Genomic DNA, 24,043 nt, shown 5'->3' with positions numbered 1-24,043 from the left:
GCTGCCTTAATTAATTTCACTAGTGGGTTGCAAATATTGCTTTTTCTCCCCTAATTCACATATTCCTTCTCTACATTAATTAGCTGAAAATCTTTATAAAGTAGAATTTTCCTTCATCAACTAGAATTATCAACCTTGTAATTCAATTTGTGCAGGACAATTAGTTAAATTCTTGCATTTGTTTGCTAACTTTAAGTTGGTGCCCAGCTTTTGTTTTCAGGTAAGTACTTAAACCAGCTTATGAACAGGTACATTATAGATTCTTCCCACTGTCTGCTTTAAACTTTTGAAACTGTCAGTTGTTTGCAGGTTCTGGTAGCCCAGAGTGGTTTGAAATGGTGACCTTAGCCCAGATGTATGTAATTATTTAATTTGGCCTTGACCAATGGCCCAAAAAAGGAAGGGGGTGGGGTGGATAAAGGACTAAACAAAATTAATTAAAATTTAGAAATTTTTCTCTCAGAAGGAATTCATGCCCATAAAACAAAGACCAGGATACATTCATATTTTCTCAGTAAATACCAATAGATTATAAATCATTTTTCTCGTATACATAATTGTGAAAAAAAAACCATCCAGGTATGCGTGTTATTTATTCATTGAGAGGATATACATCTCTCAGGTGTTTTTTGTCGTATGTGTACTTTTGTGTAGTCTGCCTGTTTACTCTTTTTGAATAGGATGATACGTACAATTAAAAAAAATCTTTTGTGAAATGTGGTTTTCTTAAATACATTATTGCATTTCATACACAGTGATGAAGGGAAAAACTACAAAGCTAGACAGATTGCAAATTAGTATTGCAGTAGTGAGGTAATAGAGCAATACCCAAATGTTTTCTTAAAATATATGTAGGTGATGCCTGTGTTCTTTACATTTGTGTGTGTGTGTTTTTAAACAAGATTCATTGTAGTCTTTTAGATATAATTTAATAAATTTAGGCTGTTCAGGGTTTCAGTATCCTACAAAGAAGAATGCTGCTTCTAAGTTTTTGGGTTTCTTGAACCAGAGCTTAGAAAGAACAAAAATATGGCATGGTATTTTCATGGTTTAGTAAGGCTACTTTTAGTTAATTATTGTGATGTAGGCCATTAAGTAGACTTTTCTAAAACGAAACCCCAGAGAAGAGGGGTTTTGAAGATACGTATATACTGGTTTCTAAGAACTAATCTTTTTGGATCATTGGTATTGGTAGAAGGGATTCGCTGTGTTTTCTGCCACCATTGGATCCACTATAAAGTTTGGCTCCACTATCAAAATGCTTAGATAGATCCCTTTGCAATAGTTACCACCCTAGGAATAGCTCAAAAATTATTAACTTAATACTAGTTACTTAGATTCCACCTCTGTTGCTTGGAGTTGTGTTTTTTTTGTTTTTTGTTGTTGTTGTTGTTGTTGTTGTTTTGTTTTTTTTTTTGAGAGTCTGTCTCTGTCACCCAGGCTGGAGTGCAGTGGGGTGCAATCTCGGCTCACTGCAGGCTCCGCCTCCTGGGTTCACGCCATTCTCCTGCCTCAGCCTCCCAAGTAGCTGGGACTACAGGTGCCCGCCACCAGGCCCAGCTAATTTCTTCGTATTTTTTTAGTAGAGACGGGGTTTTACTGTGTTAGCCAGGATGGTCTTGATCTCCTGACCTCCTGATCCTCCTGCCTCGGCCTCCCAAAGTGCTGGGATTACGGGCATGAGCCACCGCGCCTAGCCTGCTTAGAGTTTTTTATGTAATTATTTTGTGACACAAACATTTAAAATACTGTAGCTTAGAATGAAATTGTCTCAATCCTAGGAGCCAAAAGTTTGATGAATATGAATACTAATATTAACCATTTTTGTGTTCTGTGTCAGGCACTGTTCTTAGCCCTTTACAAGTAAGTTAATACATCATATCTAAATGTAGTTACCATTATCGATCCCATTTTATAGATTTGGAAAGTAGGGTACAAAGAACAGTTTGCTCAGATTCCTTTAACTTTTGAGTGGCCGAGCCCTAGCACTCAAAGCCAGGTAGTCTGGTTCCAAAGTCTGTACTCCTAACTAATATATAGTGGAATAAAATTAGATTAGCTTGACATTTTAGCCTGTCGTCTTCTCCCCTGTAGAATAGTTATCAAGAATAGTAATATACATATAGTCAAAATTTAAGTCCCATCATTTTAGCTTACTTTTTTTTTTTTTACATACTAAGATATTTTTTGTTACCAAGTCCATTAAGTATTTAGCCTGATTATCTTATTGATTAAAATACCAAAAATGAGTATTGTTCATGCATTGATTTAAAATTGGGTACAAAACAGGGGTAGATATGTAACATGCAAATAATAAATTGAACTTATATTTTTATCTTTTTGACAAACAACACGTTAAAATTTATGTCAATCTTATTTTTTCAAAATCCTTTTCTATATTTTATTAAGACTAATTATAGCAAATAATAGCCATAAAATTAAACCAAAAAACTCATCTACTGCAGACATATTTGAAAGCTATCCCCCAAGAAAGACCAGTGTTACCCAGGGAATATGAATTTTATATGGGAATTCTTAAACTCCTTTATGACTGGAAGATGAGCATCAGAGTGTCTGCGACCATTTGATGATATTTTGTACCAAGTTTTAGATGTTTGGCTTTTTTCAGGTTATCAAAGTGGGGGATGAGTTAAGAACCAGTGCTGTGAAGGATTCATCAACTATTTTTAGGCAGTTGGGTAAAAATGACCAATTTAGTTTTAAGAAACCGACTGTGGCTCCAGAGTATGTTGGAGAAGTGAAAATGGAGACTAGGAATAACAGGTGGGAGACTATTAGTCTAATTAAGATGTAATTATAAATCTAAGCTAGGAACGTAAAATGAGAATGCAAAGTAAGAAACAAATATGGGGAAAATTATATGTAAAAGTAATAGGACTTGGCATCTTATTGATGTGATTGATTATGAGAAAAATGAAGCATGTGGAGGAGTCCACCGGACAGTAGGAAATTCAGCCTAAGACTTGGGTAAGAGTTCTGTGGAGTTGTGAATTCAGAGGCCAGACATGTGATATTTAAAATTTTGGTTTAAGATTTCCCAGGTATAAGAAAGCAAGAGGATTAAAGCATTGTAATTAAACTTTAAGCAGTGCCTATTTATGTTATAGATAAGATAAACAAGAAATCTAGGGATCAGATAAATAGGATTAAAATTAGTAGTGATCATTCAGTACAGTAGTTACGTACTGTTATTCACAAGAGTATATCAATCAAATTACAAGGAATTAAGGATATAAACGTGATAAGAAAGTATACACTGTACTCTTTGAGGAAGTGTGCCATAGAAAGGAAGAAGAAATAGGATGGTAGATCAGAAGTAAAGCAGGACCCAGTGGGGGGAATGTTTGCAGTGAGGCAGTATGTATAATGATTTAAAACATGGGTTTGGAGTCCTCTCAGGTTCCATGTTTGTAATGGACATAATGATAATAATCCCTTTCTTTTAAGGCTGTTGTGAGGATTAAATGTGTTAATGTGCAAATAACTTTACACAGTGCCTGGTATGTAATAAATGCTTGCTACCTATTAACTAGTACTTGTTTCTAAGGCTAGTTTAAGTCCCAGAATTGATTGCAAGGATTAGATCAGGAGTATGGTGGACATGTTGGGATTTAAATATTTAAATATAGAGATGCTTTTTAGGACCATTGTTAGAACCAGAAGAGATTTTTTATCAAGTTCACACAGAAATGTAGGTGCATTGGCTGGGCATGGTGGCTCACACCTGCAATCCCAGCACTTGGGAAGGCTGAGGCAGAAGAACTGCTTGAGGCCAAGATTTTGAGACCAGCCTGGGCAACATATTAAGACCCCGTCTCCACCAAAAAAAAAAAAAAAGAAGAAGTAGGTGCAGAGCTGGAAGCAGAACCGAAATCATCAGTGTTACAGTCATTATTCTTTCCTGTCACCATTATATGTCTTTATGAAGCAAGGGAGAAAGAACAACAGATGAAAGAAGTGAGGATTTTGAGGTTGGTTGAAAGATTTGATTGAATTCTGATGTGAAAATTATAAGGCACTTGTTTAACAAGTTGAAAGTAGGAAAGTAGACTTAAGACTCTACTAGATTTGGGGAAACTCTCAAAAATGGACTGGTAATTCAGCTAAAAGTGGATAACAAAATATTTCTAGAATTAGCATTTGTGGGGTGTGTGTGTTTTCACTCTAATATTTGTCAAGCCCAGATGAAAGCATGGACAGAATGTAAGACTGGATTTATTTAAGTCTGGAATTGTGTAACATTAAAGGAATAGTAGCAAATGAGCAGAGTGTTGGCTCAAGCCTAAGCTTGAGCCTAAGCTTGACCCTATGGTAAAGTCAAGTCAAGGGAGAATAGAAAGGGGGTCACCATAAAGGTCAAAAGTGGGTTTAGTGGTTGTGTGGGAATAGGCGGATCAAGAAAAGAATGAAGTTAGGAAAGGAGATATAAGTGTTGAATGACCATTACAAAAGGAGACAGAGGAAAGAAAAATGAAGATGTATCAAAAGAAGTTGCTAATATGGATGGCAAAGTAGATGTTTTTAAGAAATCATGAGACCAGAGTCTTGGAAAAGTCATAGGATGATGCAGGGAATGGAGAAGAAGGAAATAAAGCCAGGTGCTGAAGTCTTTATGTAATGGGAGGAGATGTTCCAGTAACCCAATGGCTATTTTGATGGGAAAGAGTGTGGTATGATTGGGTGGCATTGACATCGGAAGCCATCCTCATTGATGGTGGTGGAACCGCAGTTTGAAAGTAACATTGTGCGGTGAGGTAGAGTGGCGCATGATGCATCCTTATTCTTTCCTTTGGAGAAAAGTTGAGGGAGACCAAAAATGACTTTTTTGAGGGGATTGTAGAAGTTTCATTAGAAGAAAAGTAAGTTTTTAATTAAAAAGTTAATCTGAGGAACAGGTAGAATAAAAATGTAGTTGTTAGTGGTAGAAGAGAATGGATTCCATAGGGCAAAATAAGAACTCAAGGGAAGGTTGGTGGAAGAGGAAGAGGATTGAATTGTTTCAAGAAAGAATAGCAGTTGTCATCCTTATGAAAAGTAAAATTTTTATTTTCAAATCAGGAAATAAAACGTAAAATGTGCCTTCCAGACCCCTTGGTGGTATACATGGGAGATTGGTTCTAGGACACACACAGTCCCATCCCCCACCCTCTGCCCCCATACAGCCCCTGGATACTCAAATCCACTGATGCTCAAGTTCCTTGTATAAAATGGTATAGTGTTTGCATATGACCTATACACAACCTCTCATGTGTACTTTAAATCATCTCTAGATTACTTATATTACCCAGTACAATATAAATGTTATGTAAATGGTTGTTATACTGTATTGTTTAGGGAATAATGACAAGAACAACTTTCTATACATTTGCAGTACACCATTGTTTTCCCCCCAAATATTTTTGATCCAAGGTTGGTTGAATTGGAACCCAGAGATACAGAGGGCTGACTATACTTTAAGAATTAGAATTAGCTGGGTGTGGTGGTCGGTGCCTGTAGTCCCAGCTACTCGGGAGGCTGACGCAGGAGAAAGGCATGAACCCGGGAGGTGGAGCTTGCAGTGAGCCGAGATCGTGCCACTGCACTCCAGCCTGGGCGACAAAGTGAGACTCTGTCTCCAAAAAAAAAAAAAAAAAAAAGAATTAGAAGGGGCTGTCAGGCGTGGTGGCTCATGCCTATAATCCCAGTCATGCCTATAATCCCAGCATTTTGGGAGGCTAAGGTGGGCATATCACTTGAGGTCTTGAGTTCAAAACCAGCCTGGCCAACATGGTGAAACACTGTCTGTACTAAAAATACAAATACTAGCCAGGTGTGGTGGTGGGCGCCTGTAATCTTAGCTACTCAGGAGGCTGAGTCAGGAGAATTGCTTGAACCCAGGAGGTGGAGGTTGCAGTGAGCTGAGATCATGCCATTGCACTCCAGCCTGTGTGACAGAGTGAAACTCCATCTCAAAAATACAAAAAGAATTAGAAGGGGCTTTAGAGTCCCACCACTAATGCTCTTCTGTTCAGTAGTACACAAGACTAATAACTACCAGATGTTATGAACAGGGAAAAGAAGTAAGACCAAAAGAAATCATAAATTACTTTGGATGGAACTTTTAGAATGGCAGATGGAGGGATAAATTTGACATTGTTCAAAATCATAGAGTAAACCTAAGGAGACAAGATGATTAAATGTAATAGGAGATACTGGAACAACAAAAAAGGGACATTAGATGCAATTTGAGGAAATCTGATAAAGAATGGACTTTTGTTAATTTATCAATATTGGTTGATTAATTGCAAGAACTAATAAATTGTAATACCATACTAATGTATGATGCTAATAATGGGGGAACTGCGGTTTCCAGGTTATATAAGAACTCTGTAATGTCTTAAATTTGTTTGTAAATCTAAACCTTTTAAAATAGCTAAAAATTATAGATAGAATTTCTAAATGATTTAATTAACAAAACCAGTTTAATTCTTAAGTTGAAATGAGCAAGGTTAGGGATACCTGTGTGTTTCAGTGTAATATCTGAAAGGAAAAGAATAGATACATAATTTATATCACTTCTCTCTGGACTTAGGGTCTCTTGTCATATACATGACTGGGCATCCATCAGCTTCAGTGGAGGAAAGGTTAGGAATAATAGTGTCAGAACTAACGTGAGAATTTTAGGAGATTACTGAGTCACTCAAAATGTCTGGGTGACCCAGCTGATGAGGGCCATTTCACATGAAAAAGATTCCTGCAACACCTTCTTTTCTTTAGCACATGATCATGTATGAAGCTCTTTTACATTGTTTTATCTTTATAGCAATCCTCAGAATAGATCAAGCTTTTTTTTTTTTTTTTTGGAATGGAGTCTCGCTCTGTCGCCCAGGCTGGAGTGCGATGGATGGCGTGATCTCGGCTCACTGCAAACTTGGCCTCCCGGGTTCATGCCATTCTTCTGCCTCAGCCTCCGGAGTAGCTGGGACTACAGGCGCCCGCCACCACGCCAGCTAATTTTTTTGTATGTTTAGTAGAGACGGGGTTTCATCGTGTTAGCCAGGATGGTCTCGATCTCCTGACCTTGTGATAGATCAAGTATTTTTATCCCTCCTCATCAACATGTGTAAACAGTTTTTTCCCCACATATCTGCTGCCTTAGCTAAAGATGCAAATCATTAAAGTTAAAATTATAATTTATGTAGCTAAAAGTAATCTGTTAGAGCCAGTGTATACAATATGTGTAATATGCTTTCTATAACTTTCTCAAAGGGCCCGTGGTAAGTTTATTGTTCTCTCATTTAGCTGGGAGTTAAGAACAGAACTATTTTCTAGAATGTATTAATTATATAAATAGTGCATCATGAAATATTTTGTAGGTTTTTATATTTTTATTGCAGCAGACAGCATTTAGATTAAACCTAAAAATACCTGATTGACAAAGTAGTTTTTCAGACAAAAGTATATTGAGGGAAATTGGAGAATCTTCAGAGGCTTTAAAAGTCCAGGAAAATCTTAGACTACTCCAGTGATTTAGAACTGTGTAAAGATAGCCTAAGTAGTTTTTCTAAGTTATCAGCCGCGGGGAGGAAATAATAAAGAGAAATACATACGAGTGGCATTAAGGACAGGTGGTGGCTTCTTTTACCTATTAAAGCATTCTTACACCATACTGTGAACTGTGTAAAAGGAAGGATCATTGGACATAATAGATTATCTGACAAGGTGGCCCTGAATGGTGGAAGTAAATCAACAAGTGAGGAGACTGAATTAGCATTCAGACAGTGGGAACCTAACACCTTGCATTCCCTTTTTTGGTAAGATTTTTATTAGCTCCTTAGAAAGAGGTAAATTCATCTATTTCGAACCCAAATTTTTCTGTCTAGAAGATTGGTAGTCTTATTTTTACTAAAGTACAAGATTATTTAGTAAAAGGTAGCGTTCTCTGGCTTTTTTTTTTTTTTTTCTTTTATGTTTCAGATCTGTCACACTAAAAAGGGCTTTAGGCCAGGTGTTGTGGCTCACACCTGTAATCCCAGCACTTTGAGAGGTCAAGGTGGGAGGATTGCTTGAGGCCAGGAGTTTGAGACCAGCCTGAGCAACATAGTGAGATCTCAGTCTCTACTAAAAATAAAAAAAATTAGCCATGCCTGGTGGCATGTGCCTGTAGTCCCAGCTACTTAGTAGGCTGAGGTGGGAGGATTGCCTGAGCCCAGAAGATAGAAACAGCAGTGAGCCATGATCATGCTACTGCACTCTAGCCTGGGTGACAGAGCAAACCTTGTCTCAAAAAATAAAGGGTGGGGAAGCTTTAGCCTAGACTTTTAATTCTCAATTACCATTATAAATTTATTTTAATTATTAACTAATTACTTTAATTCTCAATTACTATTTTTCCATGAGAAGGCTTGATGTTCTAAACAGTATTATACCACCAAGTTATCCCTACTGGAAAACCCAGATTTCAAGAAAAAAAAAATGTATTTTGAAAACAATTATGTCTTAAATATTTAAAATTCTTTTTAACATGTTTTTTAACCATCTTTAAATTTTTTTGGTAAGTAATTTTCATTAGATTGTTTAAATGTATAGTGGCATGGTAGGGTTGTATCTCAAGATATGAAGCAGTTTTTCATAAAAATAAAGTATTAACCTTAGGCTGGTATGTTTAGATCAATACTGTATTTAAATAGATTGATAATTTTTTATATTTTTTATGAATTTATAATTTTTCCTGAGATTTCAAGAGGGAAGAATGAGTAGGAGATGACTGAGAGCTGCAAAGTTTGGGAGTGTCAATTAACTCAGCATTCTTTTAAAAAATATGTGTCATATATTACAGCATTTTCTATTATTTGAAGTGAGTAAATGTATCTTTTTAAATTCCTTAGTAATTTTTGAGCACTCCTTATGTATAAAGCATGTGAATATTTGGTAGCATTTTACAAATGTCCAGAGATTTGTGAGAGTTCCTGAGATCTTCATAGGGGGCCCACAAAGTTTAGTATTACTTTTCACGGTAATACTAAAGTGTATTTTGCCTCTTTTTACTTTTTCTCTTAATAGCATACAGTGGTATGACTCTGAAGGCTAATAGTATGTGTGTTTATGTGCTTTAAAAAGTTCGTGGTTTTGGCCAGGCGCAGTGGCTCAGACCTGTAATCCCAGCACTTTGGGAGGCTGAGGCAGGTGGATCACCTGAGGTCAGGAGTTCAAGACCAAAACCAGCCTGGCCAACATGGTGAAGCCCCATCTCTACTAAAAATACAAAAATTAGCCAGGCATGGTAGCGGGTGCCTGTAGTCTCAGCTACTCGAGATGCTGAGGCAGGAGAATCACTTGAAGCTGGGAGGTGGAGGTTGCAGTGAGCCAAAATCTCGCCATTACACTCCAGCCTGGGGGACAAGAGCAAGACTCCATCTCAAAAAAAAAAAAAAAAAAAAAAAAAGTTATTGGTTTTAATTTCGGAAATGACAACCATTAATAGAACCCACATTAACAAAAACTCCTTGTGATTCTCCATAGTTTTAAGACTATAAAGGGGACCTGAGACCAAAAAGTTTGAGAACTTTTTCACTGTGGGATACAAAGTTTAAGACAATTATAGTTAAATAAGCAGGAGATACAGAGTATTTTAATTAACAGTAGATGGTTATAAGAGTCAAGAGATGTACAGAGAAAATGCTAGTGATTAGAGTTTTTAGATTATTTTAATTTTGGTAACTAATTATAATTCCTCAGTTAAGATTTTTTGGCTTAGTGGGCCCTTAGAATTACTTCTTCCTGTTAGAATTAAAAGTGAAACCAGAAATTAAAGTGATTTAATTTTTTTATTGTGGCAAAGATCTAGTCCAAATATCTTTGATGGACTTTTTGAAAACAGACTTTTTATTGTTAAAAAGGGAATTTGAGGCTTGGTACTGAACTTCTTCTGCATGCCATATTGAAGTTGGTGGTTTTTTGTTTGTTTGCCATCAGTGGGATCTCATACAGACTATGGAATTTAATAGAATTTTTAAGATAGTGTTTTTCCTAAAAGGTAGCTAGCTAAAGGCAGGAAAATAGGAGAATGATGTAACAATATAATGACTACATCTGGAGTTTCTGTTACTAATAAATAATTGTATTGTCAACTTTAGTCGAATATTCTGTGCATTCAGTCAGAGCTATCTGAAAATACTGACAAATAGTATTACAATGTGGGGAGGTCACTTCTCAAGACTGCAAGAAAAAAAATTGTTGTGTGTAGGAATGCTTGCCTAGGAATTAGGAATGTATACTTGACAACAAGTGAACGTATCCATTGAATGTTAAATGAGAACAACTTATGGGGAGGATAGTGAGAGGTATAGTATTTAACATGGAAAAGTTAGTAATATAGTAGAATATTTGGTTGAAAAGATCCACACTGGTATATTCAAAGACACACTGAAGACTATTGTGCATTAGTAAGTATTAAACATGAGAATTCTTAATTTTAAAATTGGACCCTAATTTCTGAGACTTACTTTAAGAATAAAAGGGGATGAAACGAGATTGGCCATGAGTTGATCATTGTTAAAGTTGGGTGATGGCTACATAGAGGTGCATTATTTTAGTCACTTTTACTTTTGTGTATGTTGGAAATCTTCCAAAACAAAATGTATAGCCATAAAAAAAAGGGAGCAAAGTAAGAAAAAAAGGAGAGCCTAAAAAAAAAGGTACAGGCAAAAAGCTGTGAAAAGAAACTCATCAAGAGCAAGAGTATTAAATGAGAAACATATGCCACTGACAGAGTTCTCAGAAGAGATAAAGGCTGAATTAAAAAGAGATGGAGGGGAAAGTTTTATAAGTCAAAAACTTAGGTTAAGGATTGTGAATATTAAAGAGCACTTCAGATTGCCGATGAAAGGTCATAGTAGTTTCTATAAAGTAAAAAGATCAAAAACTTGACTTAAAAGAGTAAGATCTCTAAAACCAAAGGTAACAGCAGATTCTTATGAAATGCACCAGAAAGCTGGAAAGAAAGAAGAAATAAAATGTGAACTTATGGAACAAGAGTGGTAAGGGCCTGTTCTACCCAGGTATGTTATGAAATCAAATTCATTTAGTTTGAGTGTTTGTTCCTTTATGTTGGGAAGATAAAAAAGAACATATAATTCGTTTCTTGAGTGAACCAGTATTTATGAGAAATAAGCTGGGTGTGTAAGAATTTAAGGGATGAAAGTATTCCAAGTTGATTGGTAATTGAAAAGTAGATGAACGGTGCTAACACAAAAGGGAATTCTGTCTAGAATAAATGAAAATATGGTGACTTAAAGATAGTAGGACAGCAATAAGACTGGAAATTAGAACAATAAAATAAGAAGGAAATGATAACATAGATTGGGAAAGGATAGGAAAATACTGAAACAAAATCTGTGTTGTATAGTGATGGTTTCTTGTTCTTTCAACCGGGAGAGTGTTGTGTTGAAGGAACTTGTATTCATTTTAATTACTTGAGTGTATAATTAAGAAGGCAAGCACATTTTGCTAAGATTTTCTTTATTTGCATGAATTAAATAATGATGTTCAGAGTGATTTGTCTCTAGGAGCTGAAAGACTACTACCTTTGTTTCATAAGCTGTAATTATTTGATTTCAAGTGTGAGTTTATGAAGAAGATAGCACTTGTGGAAAAAAGTGAATTACCATTATGTCGAAAGTGATACTTTTTTACATTTGGCCTTTTACTGTAAATCGTGGAAGTGAATTTTCCAAGCCTGTGACTTGGAATTATATTCTTCATGCTTTGTTTGCTTTTCCAGAGGAAATAGAGTATTATATATTTGATATTTTAACATAATACAGGTATGTACTTTAGTTCAAATAATTAATGGTTTTGTTGAAATCAATTATTTTTCTCTACTACACATCAGCAAACAATTTTTCTAAACACTATAAAAATTAACTTTCAGGAACCATTTGGAATGGTCAGCCGTAAGCCATGCAGCCATCATGCTTAAATTGGTTTTTGTAAACGACTTGTGTGTGTTTCGTAAAATATGCTTTATTTTAAAATTAGGGCTTCCTGTTGCAGCTGTTCCAGGAGCTCTGAGTCCTTTGGCCATTCCAAATGCTGCTGCAGCAGCTGCTGCAGCTGCTGCTGGCCGAGTGGGTATGCCTGGAGTCTCAGCTGGTGGCAATACAGTCCTGTTGGTTAGCAATTTAAATGAAGAGGTTAGTAAAATAATCTCTAATGTTTATTCTTTAACTCCATTTCATTTGTGAAAGTTTTTCATGTTTATTTCATTTTGCACTTGCCTTTCTTTTTATGTACATTCATTAGTCAAAGTATTTTCTGTATGTTTCTACTTCTGAATAAAATCTACGTATTGTTTAGGTAATACTTTATTTCCTTAAACAGTCATGTCTCTTTATATCTATATCTATATATGTATATTTTTTAACCTAACCTATTTTTCCTAAGAAAAATATGGTGAAGTACTGTAGTTTGGCTTATCTTTTTGTTGTTCTTAAAGGCAAATGTGATCTAATTTGCAAATTTAACTGTAAAACAATTTTGCTCTTTGCCTTTTCTAATTATTTGCTTGTTCATTTCATGCTTATATGTCATTGCATTTTTTTTAAATCTTATTTTATGTGAACTACTCTAATACATTTTTCTTTGAAGGTTCTTCCAAAGATCTTGACGAGGCACTCTTCCAGTCTTTCTTAGTAATTTTTTTCTTTGCAGTTATTAGTCATTGTCTTCTAAAAATATTTTTTAACTTTATTCCCCCACCCCTTCCTTCCTTACCACCCCCCCCACCCAGTTAAATAAAATTTATTGCCAAGTTATTTTCTTTAGTTGTACATTTTATGTCTGGTATATTTTATTTTGAATGCTATGAAAGCTGGTATGAAATGTGGGAAGCTCAGTGTATCAGTTTATGATGTCTAATTTGAATATTTGTTTCATTTTTAATTGGCCTCTGTTAATATGAACATTAGCTTATTTTATCCATTTAATACTATTATCATTCACAGTTCTGCATGCTAAAATGTTTGAATCAGAGTGCCTTTGTTTTTATTTTAAGACTTTTGCCTGCATTTCATAACCAGCCATGCTTATGCAGTTAAAGTTCAAAGTTTAAAATTCCTATGCATGCTTTCCTTCCCTATGTTGAGATGAAATGCTGTAATTTACTCTTTGATATAGATGTACTTTACCCATATTTGTCTTGGATGACTACATTTTACTCAGTTTTTCTTGTACAGTACATAAACCAACCATTTTCTGACCAAATTCCTGCATTTCCTATGTACTGACCTATATTTTATTTTGTTTTTGTTCCCCAATTCCTTATTTTTTTCTTCTGCATTGCTGTTTCCCTTCCCCATTTCATCCTTTTCCCTGTGTGTTCACCTTCCCTTTCCTTGTCTTTTCCCAAATGTCCATTCCCTTCCCTGTCTTATCCTTTATTTTCCTTGTCCTTGTCTTCATTCCCTGTCTCCATTCCCTATGTTCATGCTTCTGTGCTTGAACAAATGTTCCTCGGACCAACTTGCCCCAATTAACCGCCTTGAACCATGATCCATGACCACCTCACCATTCTGCGGGAACCACCCTTCGTTATGGATGATCTGTTCATCTCCGCTCTTCCTCGACTCTTCTCTCTTCTTGTCTTACGCTGCTTGCTCTTCTCTCCTTCTAAAGATGGTTACGCCCCAAAGTCTGTTTACCCTCTTCGGTATGTTATTGTTAGCACTATACTTTTATTATTGATTTGATTTTTGTTTCACCTTAATTCTTATTTGTAGCTAGCACTTTGGCTTAAAGTTGAATAGTAAATCTTTTGCTATTTTTCTTTGCTATTTAAAACTCTCCATAGACACAAAATTTGTTTTAATGCATGCTAATTTATTTTGCATGGTCTTTAATTTAATATCATTCACATAGCTTTGAGGGTTTATCAAAAATTATTCTTTTCAAAATTCACTGTTCAAAATCTTGATCTTCTTTATTCATTTGTGAGAATGATGAGATTGAGTGATCATGTTGATGTCTGAATGTTTCATTGATATGTCAGAAAGATAATCTTTAGGTGACTTCCACATAAAATTAATTCCATTTTTGGATTACCTCTCTGTGGCTCCAAAAAAGGTGTTTATGGAGATGTGCAGCGTGTGAAGATTTTGTACAATAAGAAAGACAGCGCTCTAATACAGATGGCTGATGGAAACCAATCACAACTTGGTAAGATTAAACTATGTTTTATCTATACATCTTCACTTCTGCTTTCAAATGCATAATGTGAATCTGCGAATAAAAATAAACTCCTTTACATCAGTAAGAAATTATTTTAATGGCCAGGGCTCAAAATGTCATTTTAATGTGAATAGTTGTATGTGACGAACATATTTGTATTTTTCTGCTATCCTCCTACTGTTTTTCAAATGCACTCATAATAGGAAGAGATTTTAGCTTCAAAATTGTAATAATAGTTTCACATGAGAATTATATCATTTATATTGAAGATTCATAGTGATTTTTATTCTAGCTACTCCTTGTTAATAGAGGCTAACTGTTCATACAATCCATAGAATGCTTCTTAATGCCATGTTATTTTAATTCTTCTAAAGTCTTGCGATACCAGGTTCTTAGAAAATGAAAAGTTTGTGCTAAAAGCACTGTTGTTAATCCCTTTGGGAATCTTAAAAGGTACTTTAGTCAGGTTACACTTTATATCATTACTTAAATAAGTAATTGATTATTTTAATTAAACTTATGTCATTTGACTTCATACATACTCGAATACATAAATCTAGAACACACCTGCACATTCACACCAGTGATTGACTGTAAATGCCAGGATGTTCTTACATTTCTGTTCATTGAGATTCAGGGATAATGGTGCCTCAGACTGATTGTATTCACATTGTTAATTTGTAAATTTGCCATTTTTGATGTAAGGACGAGCGTATTTTTGCTCAGAGATGAACAACTTGCTATACTAGACCAATTTTGGCCTTTGACATCACATAGAAAATTTTGAATATCAAACACATAATAGGTTTGAATTTTAGTGTTTCTTGGCAATAGTCTTAGCAACTCAGATGAGGTATCTGGCTGTCCATTTTTAAAATGGTGGTATGTGTTTTAAAGAGATATGAAAGTGCTGATTATGTCAAGATACTTAGTACATATTTTCCTCTTTCTCTGTGTGCACTTCTGTACTCTGGTTGGAATAGTCATTGCTGTTGTTTTCATATATGTTGTAAGTAGCACTTAACAGTACTTCATAATAGGAGTATTCTCAAATATGTCATTTTTTTCCCTAATTGTTTGAGGTATGGGTGGCATTGTGTCATTTAAATAAGGGATGCATAGTCTTTATGGTTGGTAATTACCTGCGGTAGAATTACCTCAGATCTTCCAGATAGTTTTTGTTTTATGTAAAGACTGTTTTATGTAATATTTTAATTTTTTGCCATACTCGTAGTCTGCTTGGGCTGCTGTAACCAAAATACCATAGACTGAGTAGATGAAACAACAAAAATGTATTTCTTCAAAGTTTTGAGAAATAAAACTTTGGGGTCTTGAAGTCCCAGATGAAACTGCTAGCAGATTGTTTCTGGTGAGGTCTCTCTTGGCTTGCAGCCGGCCATCTTCCCCATGTGTCCTCATGTGGCCTTTCCACTGTGCAAGCACGTTAAGAGTCTCTTCCCCTTGTAAGGATCCTAGTCCTGTTGAATCAGGGCTTTACCCTTAATGACCACATTTAACCTTAATTACCTCCTTAAAGGTCCTGTTTTTAAGTACAGTTACATTGGGGGTTAGGACTTCAACATATAAATTTGGGGAGGACACAATTCAGTTAATAGTACTTAAATTTGTAAATCATTTATCCCCAATTTTATAAGATATTGTCACTAAAGTTTTGACTTGCTAGTAGGGCTTATAATTTTTGGACTATCTGTAGTGGTAAATAATTCATCATTTCTCATTGCTGCTAGGTAGATTTTGCTTTCTTGAATTGTGTGACCATAAAAGTATGTACTGACACCATCATTTCCTTTAAAACACACACACACACACACACACACATACACTCACACATACACTCCCACACAAAACTCTATGGTGTACTATTTAGTATGGTGTACTAAAAGATTGTCAAACTTGGTATTTAAAAAGTTAGCTATATACTTTTTACAAGAGACATGTAAAGCAGAAGAATATGAAAGATTGAAAGGAAAAGGATGTAAAGAGATACTAATATACTGGACAGATAGTAAGCAAAACAAAACTTAAATACCTTTATTAACTTAAGACAGAGAATTGATAAAGGATTTAGTTCACTAGAAAGATATAACAGTTTATGTATATGTGTGCCTAGTGAAATAGCCTCAAAATATATAAATAATAAGTAGATAGAACTACAGGTAGACTTGAGCAAATCTATTATAGTGGTGGATTTCAATTCACCTTTCTGAATTACATGTCAAACTGACCAAAAAAAGACAAAATCAACAAAGATACAAATGATACAATGCGATTACCTTAACAGAATTATGTGTCTAAGTTATGCATCCAACACAGTTTTTAAACGCATATGGAACATTTTTGAAAAATCAGTCACATACTAAACCATAAAGCAAGCTTCAGCTAATTTCAAAGAGTATCATACAGACCTCATTCTCTATTGCACAAGTAAGTTAGAATTAATAACAAAAAGATGCATATAAAATCTGTATCCGGAGATTTAAAAATAAGTCTCAGTATTGCATGAGTCAAAAGTTTGTTTGTTTGTTTGTTTTTGAGACAGTGTCTTGCTCTGTCCCCCAGGGTGGAGTGCAGTGGTGCTATTGTGGCTCACTGCAGCCTCGACCTCCCAGGCTTAAGCAGTCCTTGCACTTAAGCCTCCGAAGTAGCTAGGACTAAAAGCATGCACCACCTGCCCGGCTAATTTATTATTATTATTTTTTTTTGTAGAGATGAGTTCTCACTGTGTTGCCCAGACAGAAGTTATTTTAATGGGAATATAAAATACTTAAAATTAAGCGATAAAGTACTATATACAAATTAGATATATGTGGTACAGTGAAAGAGAAGTCTTGACGGGAAGTTTTAACTTTAAGAATAACAGTGTTACCCCCAGGGAAGGAGATATTAAAGACAAGACTGGAAATCAATGGTATTTTAAAAGACAGTTGAGAGAAAAAAACATGCCACAAGTTGGATTCTTTGAAAAGACTAAAAAAATAGACAAACACCTAAAGATTGATTAAAAAACGAGAGTGGTAACACAAAAAAAATTTTTTGAATTATAAAGGGGAGAAGCATTGATAAAGCTCCAGTTTCCACATCATATAAACACCACTATGTCTGTAAATTTCTTGAGGTCTTTTAAAATTTTTATTATTCGTTAATAATCTCTTTCATAGATGGATTAAGGGAAAGGTAAAAAATTATATTAAATCAAAAATGCCATTTCAATTGTGAAACATTGACTTTTTCCTTCTTTATTATTGCCTTGTCCATTTATGCCATATTTCTTGGAATAGGAGACTTCAAGTGTAAGATTCACATTGTTTAAAATTTTATTCATTTAAAATTAGTAATTCAGGTAATTTCCTTCTGCTCTGTTTACTCATTGTGTACTTTCAGTTTTTGACAAAGCTTTTGTTTTCTTTTTTACTTAAAAATTCTGGTATTCTAATTATCCTCCCCCTTCCCCTTTAGATCACTTCAGATCCTATTGTCAGCAATCAGCTGGCTAGAACTCTCTTGTTACCTGGCTACTTCCTGAGGTAGCTGTTTGGTTATTTTGCTTTATTTTAATCCCATTCCTCTATCACTCATCTGTTCTGTATGCAATTACTATGCCTGGGACTTATTTTCTTATTCTTTCCCTCCATTATCTCAAAGCTCTGCTGTTTGTGCTGTCTTTTTATTTAGACAGCTTTTTTTCTGACAACCTTAAGTCTACTTATTTATATCACTTTATTTCTCAAACTCACACTTAATAACACATTTTGTCTGAGGTAGTTTATCTAAACAAAAGTTTGTTCACTTAAAATAGTTATAGAACTTTAAAATTTTATAATTCAGTGGGTTTTATTGTAAAAGGATTTTATGTACTGTCACTGTAGATAATTGGTTTTACAGGTGTAAGCGTAAATTTGCAAGTATATGAAATTAAGTATGTGAAATGCAGTGTGAGAAACAAATGAGAAAATTCAGACTTGTGAGAAGATTGTTTTGTTTTTTTTCTGTGCTTAGCCTTGGCGAAAAATCTGAGAAAACTTAAAATATATAACACTGGAGTGACAATCAGGAAGAGTGGACTCTTTTTTTTAAATTTTTTAAAACAAATTAGGGAAGTAAATTCAATGGCTAGTGGTTATCATAATAATAAAAATTTAAGGAAGTTATAGGTAAAATAAGAATTTTACTTTTGTTTCTTTTCTGAATGGTACCTCATATTTTGACAGCATTATCCTTTTCAGATCTGTTTTATATTTAATTGGTTTATTATACATGTAAGTATGATTAGATTCGTGGATTTAACCAGTTCTTTGTATCTTCTGTGTCAAAATGTATACTGTAGTATACTGTTTATATTAGAAACTCTTTGAAAGTGGATGTTCTATTCTTAATTTCCTGATCTTCCACATTGTCTTTATCTGTAACTCTACTGTTTTTTGTTTGTTTTTGTTTTTGTTTTGAGACAGAGTCTCGCTCTGTCACCCAGGCTGGAGTGCACTGTGGCACCATCTCAGCTCACTGTAACCTCCGCCTCCTGGGTACAAGCAATTCTGCCTCAGCCTCCTGAGTAACTGGGACCACAGGCACGAGTCACCACGCCCAGCTAATTTTTGTATTTTTAGTAGAGATGGGGTGTCACCATATTGGCCAGTCTGGTCTCGAACTCCTAGACCTTGTGATCCGCCCACCTCAGCCTCCCAAAGTGTTGGGATTACAGGCGTGAGCCAACGCGCCCGGCATCTACTGTTAATAGTTTAATGTTTTTATCTAGTTGATTATAGTCATTTAGACCTTCAGTTTAGCCAAAGTGCATGACATATTAGAAATGGTCTTTTTTAGTTATTTTGACTGGTGAATAAAACATGTAACTTTCTAGCATCAGACCAGTTCATTTAGTTTAAAAATGATCTAGCAGCTATGTCAAGAAATAGTCATGTAATGTTCTGTTTTCACACACTGCACTATGTTCTGGGGTAGAGACAAAGGTTTGGATTTTGGAATATTTGCATTATACCAGTTGAGCTTCCCAAATCTGAAATGTTCCAATGAGCGTTTCCCTTGAGCATCATGTTGGCCCTCAGTTTTGGATTTTGGAACATTTCAGATTTCAGATTTCTGCATTAAGGATACTCAACCTGTACAGACTGGGAAAGGTATAAGCCATGTTAAAGAATGAGTTTCAACTTTGTCCTTAAGGGTTTTAAGCAGGTATTGACGTGATCAGATTTGTAATTTATGAAGGTCATCAAGCTGCTGTATAGAAAATGGATTGGAAAAAATATCCAACAGGAAGACAAATAAGAGACTGAGTTATCCAGATAAAAAATAATGGCAGCGAGAAGTAGAGAAACAGATCATGAATTTGAGGGATAATTAGGAGGAAGGCTATCACAATATTTAGCAATTAGGATGTGTAACAGAAGGGAGAAAAAGAGCTAGGGATGCTTATTAAGTTTCTTTCTTGTGTAGCTCACTATACGATTTGTTAGCAGGATTGTTGAGGAAGATAGATATTCATAATCTGGATTTTCATTCTATGAAAGTAGCTGGCTTTTTTGCCAGAATGCCTTGTCTAGTTCAAATGAAAATGTACTTAAGTCTTATCACCAGTGGCTATGGTAAATTGGTGATTTATTTTAAAATCATAAGAAAATTCAGATTTTTAAACTGTTACGTTAAAAGAATTATGTTTGTTTTGAGCTTTGATATTGTTTGTTAATAGACATGCTTTCTTTTTATAGCCATAAATCATCTTAATGGACAGAAAATGTATGGAAAAATTATTCGTGTTACTCTGTCTAAACATCAGACTGTACAGCTACCTCGAGAGGGACTTGATGATCAAGGGCTAACAAAAGATTTTGGTAATTCCCCATTGCATCGTTTTAAGAAACCCGGATCCAAAAATTTTCAAAACATTTTTCCTCCTTCTGCCACCCTTCACCTATCTAATATCCCGTAAGTATATAAGCTAGAGTGTATTGAGATACATTCTATTTTGATAAAATATGAAGTTTATTACTAATCTTCACTTTTTCTTCCCATTCAATTTTCCTAGTCCATCAGTAGCAGAAGAGGATCTACGAACACTGTTCGCTAACACTGGGGGCACTGTGAAAGCATTTAAGTTTTTTCAGTAAGCAAGCTTCCTTATCTTTAAATTAGTGACCTGATAAAATTTTTCTTTAAGTAGTTTTTGTTCTTTTCGTTTATAGAAATTTTTGATTCCGGAATGGCCAAAATTCAAGTATTTAATAAGCCCTTTCTAATTTGTATGAAGTATCTAATTTTATAATTTTGTTTCAGAAGAGATCACAAAATGGCTCTTCTTCAGATGGCAACAGTGGAAGAAGCTATTCAGGCCTTGATTGATCTTCATAATTATAACCTTGGAGAAAACCATCATCTGAGAGTGTCTTTCTCCAAGTCAACAATTTAAAAATGGGAAGATGAAGATTGGGGGTGAATCACATTGTTCAATGTCATCACCTATTTGACTGTTCAGAAAAGTGGGGACCAGAGTTTGATTTTTTTTGTTTTTGTTTTTTTGGGGTTTCTTTTTTTTTCCATGCTGTTATCATTCCTTGGTTATAAAATGAAATGGCATATGTAAAGGCAGAGTTGTTAACTGCTATATTTCATCTGTTCTATAGGGAAGCCATTTTGTCTGTTTAAAATTTCAGTTTAATTTTGCTTTTTTTTTTTTTTTCCTTTCAACTTAGTTGACATACGTGCCTTAAAAAGGAAAACTAGTGTTGCTATTGTGCATTTACTAGAAAAAAGGAATTGGTTGTTTAGGGCACACTGTTATATGGGAATTAAAATATGTTTAGGCAGGGGTGTGTAAAAAGGTTAAGTTTTTGTTTCTCCTGCTTGGAACTTATTTTGAATTACTGGCTTGTCACCTTTTTTTCTATTTAATCAAATAAGATACATGATATTGAAAGAATAAAGCAGCATTTTTAGTTTTTACTACCTTAGGCTTTATTGCTTTGAAAACAACATTGGCCTTTTGTATCTCACAATTCTGGTCTAGATTCAGTTATGAATGTAGGCATTAGTTAAAATTAACAAGATGCAGAGTATTAATTTCTTAAGACAACAAAGAGATTTCTGTAAGTTTGAGCCCTATGTGGAAAGCATTGTGGAATCTTAACCTTTTTGTACACACTCTTGTGGGACGTATCATATAAATGTCAGCACTAAGTAATGTCTTGTTTGTGGCTGAATATTTTTCGTAGATGTTTTTGAAGTTGACATGACTTACGTGCATTTAAATATATATTGCCATCCTTAGTTTGTAATTAAGATTTGGAATATGGTTGTGGATTTCTGAGCATGTGCAGACTGGTCTAGCTAGTTCAGGAACTGGTGCATGTATTTTTCAAAGATAAAGAAAGTGTACTGCGAAAATATGCAGGAAGATTAATTTTGTGGCAGTTTTCTAAAGCTGACAACCAGGTGGGACCAAAGTTTATGTGCCTTTAGTCTTAATTTACCTTGCATTGTAATATTCAGTTTTAATAAATCTTCAAAATATTTTGTATTTAGGAATAGATCTGACTTTAATAAAAACATGGCTCAGAATCTACAGGTCAAATTAATTTGAACAGTTCTTGTCAATCCGAATTGTTGATTCTGTTTAAATGACCAATACTTTTTGAAATTGATGTACTTAGTTTCAAGATTCATAGATTCTGTTATCTATGTAGACAGAATGGTCATGTATATTTTCTATTAGTTGAGTTTTTACATCTTTAGAAATGTAAAATTCAGTATAGTTTGAAAGCGGCACAATTAAAAATTAATTTTCTAACAAAGTTGGGAGGTTTGATGGTTGTTTAATTTCATTTTGTGTGTACTCTGCTTACCTCTGTAGCATGCTCAATAAACACTTCTGTAGCTCTATATTCACCTTTTCTGTCTTTCTCTGCTGCCTTTTCTCTCTCCTCTTCTTTGTTTTCACTCCACTGTGCTTCTGAATTCATGTTTATTCTCTGCCAGGGTGGGAAAGGAGTAATAATATTACAATTCTATGGCTTTATACCATAAATAAATCTAGATGCTGTGAAAATATACCAGCTGGTTTTTTTTAATTTAAAAGATGGTAACTGCTTTTCAGGAGGACACATATTAAACATTTCCCACCCTGTTATAATCTACTGCTTTAAAGACATAACTTTTATTGTAGCTTGTTAATTCTATCTCTTTTGTTCTTGTTGTTTTTTTTTTCCAGTAGATTTATGCACTAATAGATCTTTTGGATTTGCCATGCTCTCTTGCTGCAGTTTCATCTTTCATCTTTTGTGTCTGCTAAAGATTTCTTACTAATCTTAAGACTACCTTGTGAGTTAACAAAAAGAACTTGATATTACTGGGAAGAAAGAGCAGCATATCTGCATATCAGCATATCTGCTTTTGCCTTGGGTGGGAAGAATGATATACATTCAAGTATTTAAAAACTTAGAGCAATTTGCATTTAACAACTGAGGATGTTACTACTGTAACTTGTTAAACAGTTACAATTAGGGTGCTATTTATATTCAAAATATTTTGGTCAGTTTTTCTAAACAGATGTATTGATATCAAATAACTTTGGAGTTACACATGTTTCTTAGGTTTGTTCTGTTATAAAATATCCCACACTTATGCAAAACTTATACATAGGATAATAAAAAGTAAATGAAGGAACATAAAATATGTTTTACTATACTTAATGTAGTAATTCAGTTACCTCCAAGAAAGAAGAATATAATAAGTAAAATAATTTTGTTTACACTAGTGTCACTGTTGTTATCTGAAGAAGAACCATTAGAGTCAACAGTTTGGGATGATTTGGAAGCTAGGTGATCTGTGTTTTTTTCTTAAAATAACATTGTAGCGCAGAGGAACTCTAGCAGCATCAGATAAGTCTAAAGTCTAAAAAACCAATACCAGGGTTAGTGAATAGTAATTGAACAAAGCTTCTCAAGGTGAAGTTTTTCTCAGTAATTAGTGGTGGCTATAATATTTGAAAGTAGGTTCTGTCACCTTTTCAGGTGCTCATTGTGGGTGGGATTGCCTTGGGAAGGAGAAACTAAGTCCTGAGCTGTGTGTGTGGACTTAGTTTGCGCCAGTTGCTAAGCTGGTGAGAGTTCCCAGTCTCCCTAGTGGGAGATAACCAGAAACCAGCTCTTCCTGCCTAAGGACTACAGCAGATTCTATACTCTCTTACAGTATGCCCTAATACGGCCTTCCTTCCAAAGCACCAAGTCACTAAAGGGGGATTTTGACATTCTAGAATATTTTTAATTCAGTACATCAAATTAACCCAGGCCTTGGCATATAGTGAATTGCTTATTAAAAGGTAAAAATAAAAACAGCTTTGTCGTATATTAGTACTCTATGACTCTTAGAGTGAACTAGCTAACAAGTATTCTTAGGACTTAGCTGCTTTGTTAATAGAGGTCTTAACTTGAATATTTAGAAATAATCAGAAAAATTATTTTTTGGTATTAAATAAGATGTATTTTGGAAATGGGTTTTAAAGTACCTGCTTAAGGAAGAGATATCTACAGTTTAATGTTAGCATTTGAAAGCAACGAGGAAAATTTTTCCTTAACCAGGAAGTGTAATGAATCATTATATTAGAGATTAAATTAACACTTTGGAAGCATTTTAGCTCCTAGAGTTAAGGTTAGTATAGTGAAATTATGGTGATTAACTTCATTCATTCATGTACATCTATTTGTATCACCATATAATTACTAGGGAAAGGATAAATCACTTTTCAAAGCCTCAATGTTATTTGTAAAATGGAGGCAATAAGTTCTGC

At 34.6% G+C, this 24,043-nt stretch overlaps 1 protein-coding gene across 6 annotated transcripts in view; it reads left to right on the top strand.

Moving 5' to 3' along the window:
• Positions 1–22,049, top strand: part of PTBP2 (polypyrimidine tract binding protein 2) — an 89,400-nt gene extending 67,351 nt beyond the window's left edge. For 3 of the 6 annotated variants that reach the window (XM_019034018.4, XM_055373673.2, XM_055373721.2), the window contains 6 exons: positions 12,040–12,194; positions 13,675–13,708; positions 14,122–14,214; positions 19,971–20,187; positions 20,288–20,365; positions 20,536–22,049. In XM_019034018.4, the coding sequence (XP_018889563.2) occupies positions 12,040–12,194; positions 13,675–13,708; positions 14,122–14,214; positions 19,971–20,187; positions 20,288–20,365; positions 20,536–20,668 (710 nt within the window). In that variant the 3' untranslated portion in view covers positions 20,669–22,049. The remainder of the gene's footprint in view (positions 1–12,039; positions 12,195–13,674; positions 13,709–14,121; positions 14,215–19,970; positions 20,188–20,287; positions 20,366–20,535) is intronic. The other 3 variants (XM_019034134.4, XM_004026177.5, XM_019034080.4) reach the window with 3 other exon arrangements.
• The last annotated feature ends 1,994 nt before the right edge of the window (positions 22,050–24,043 follow it).

The sequence above is a fragment of the Gorilla gorilla genome, chromosome 1 (genome assembly GCF_029281585.2).
Source record: "Gorilla gorilla gorilla isolate KB3781 chromosome 1, NHGRI_mGorGor1-v2.1_pri, whole genome shotgun sequence".
Classification (NCBI taxonomy): Eukaryota; Metazoa; Chordata; class Mammalia; order Primates; family Hominidae; genus Gorilla; species Gorilla gorilla.
The sequence above is the reverse complement of the archived record's forward strand: the minus strand, read 5'-3'. Positions and strand labels throughout refer to the sequence as shown.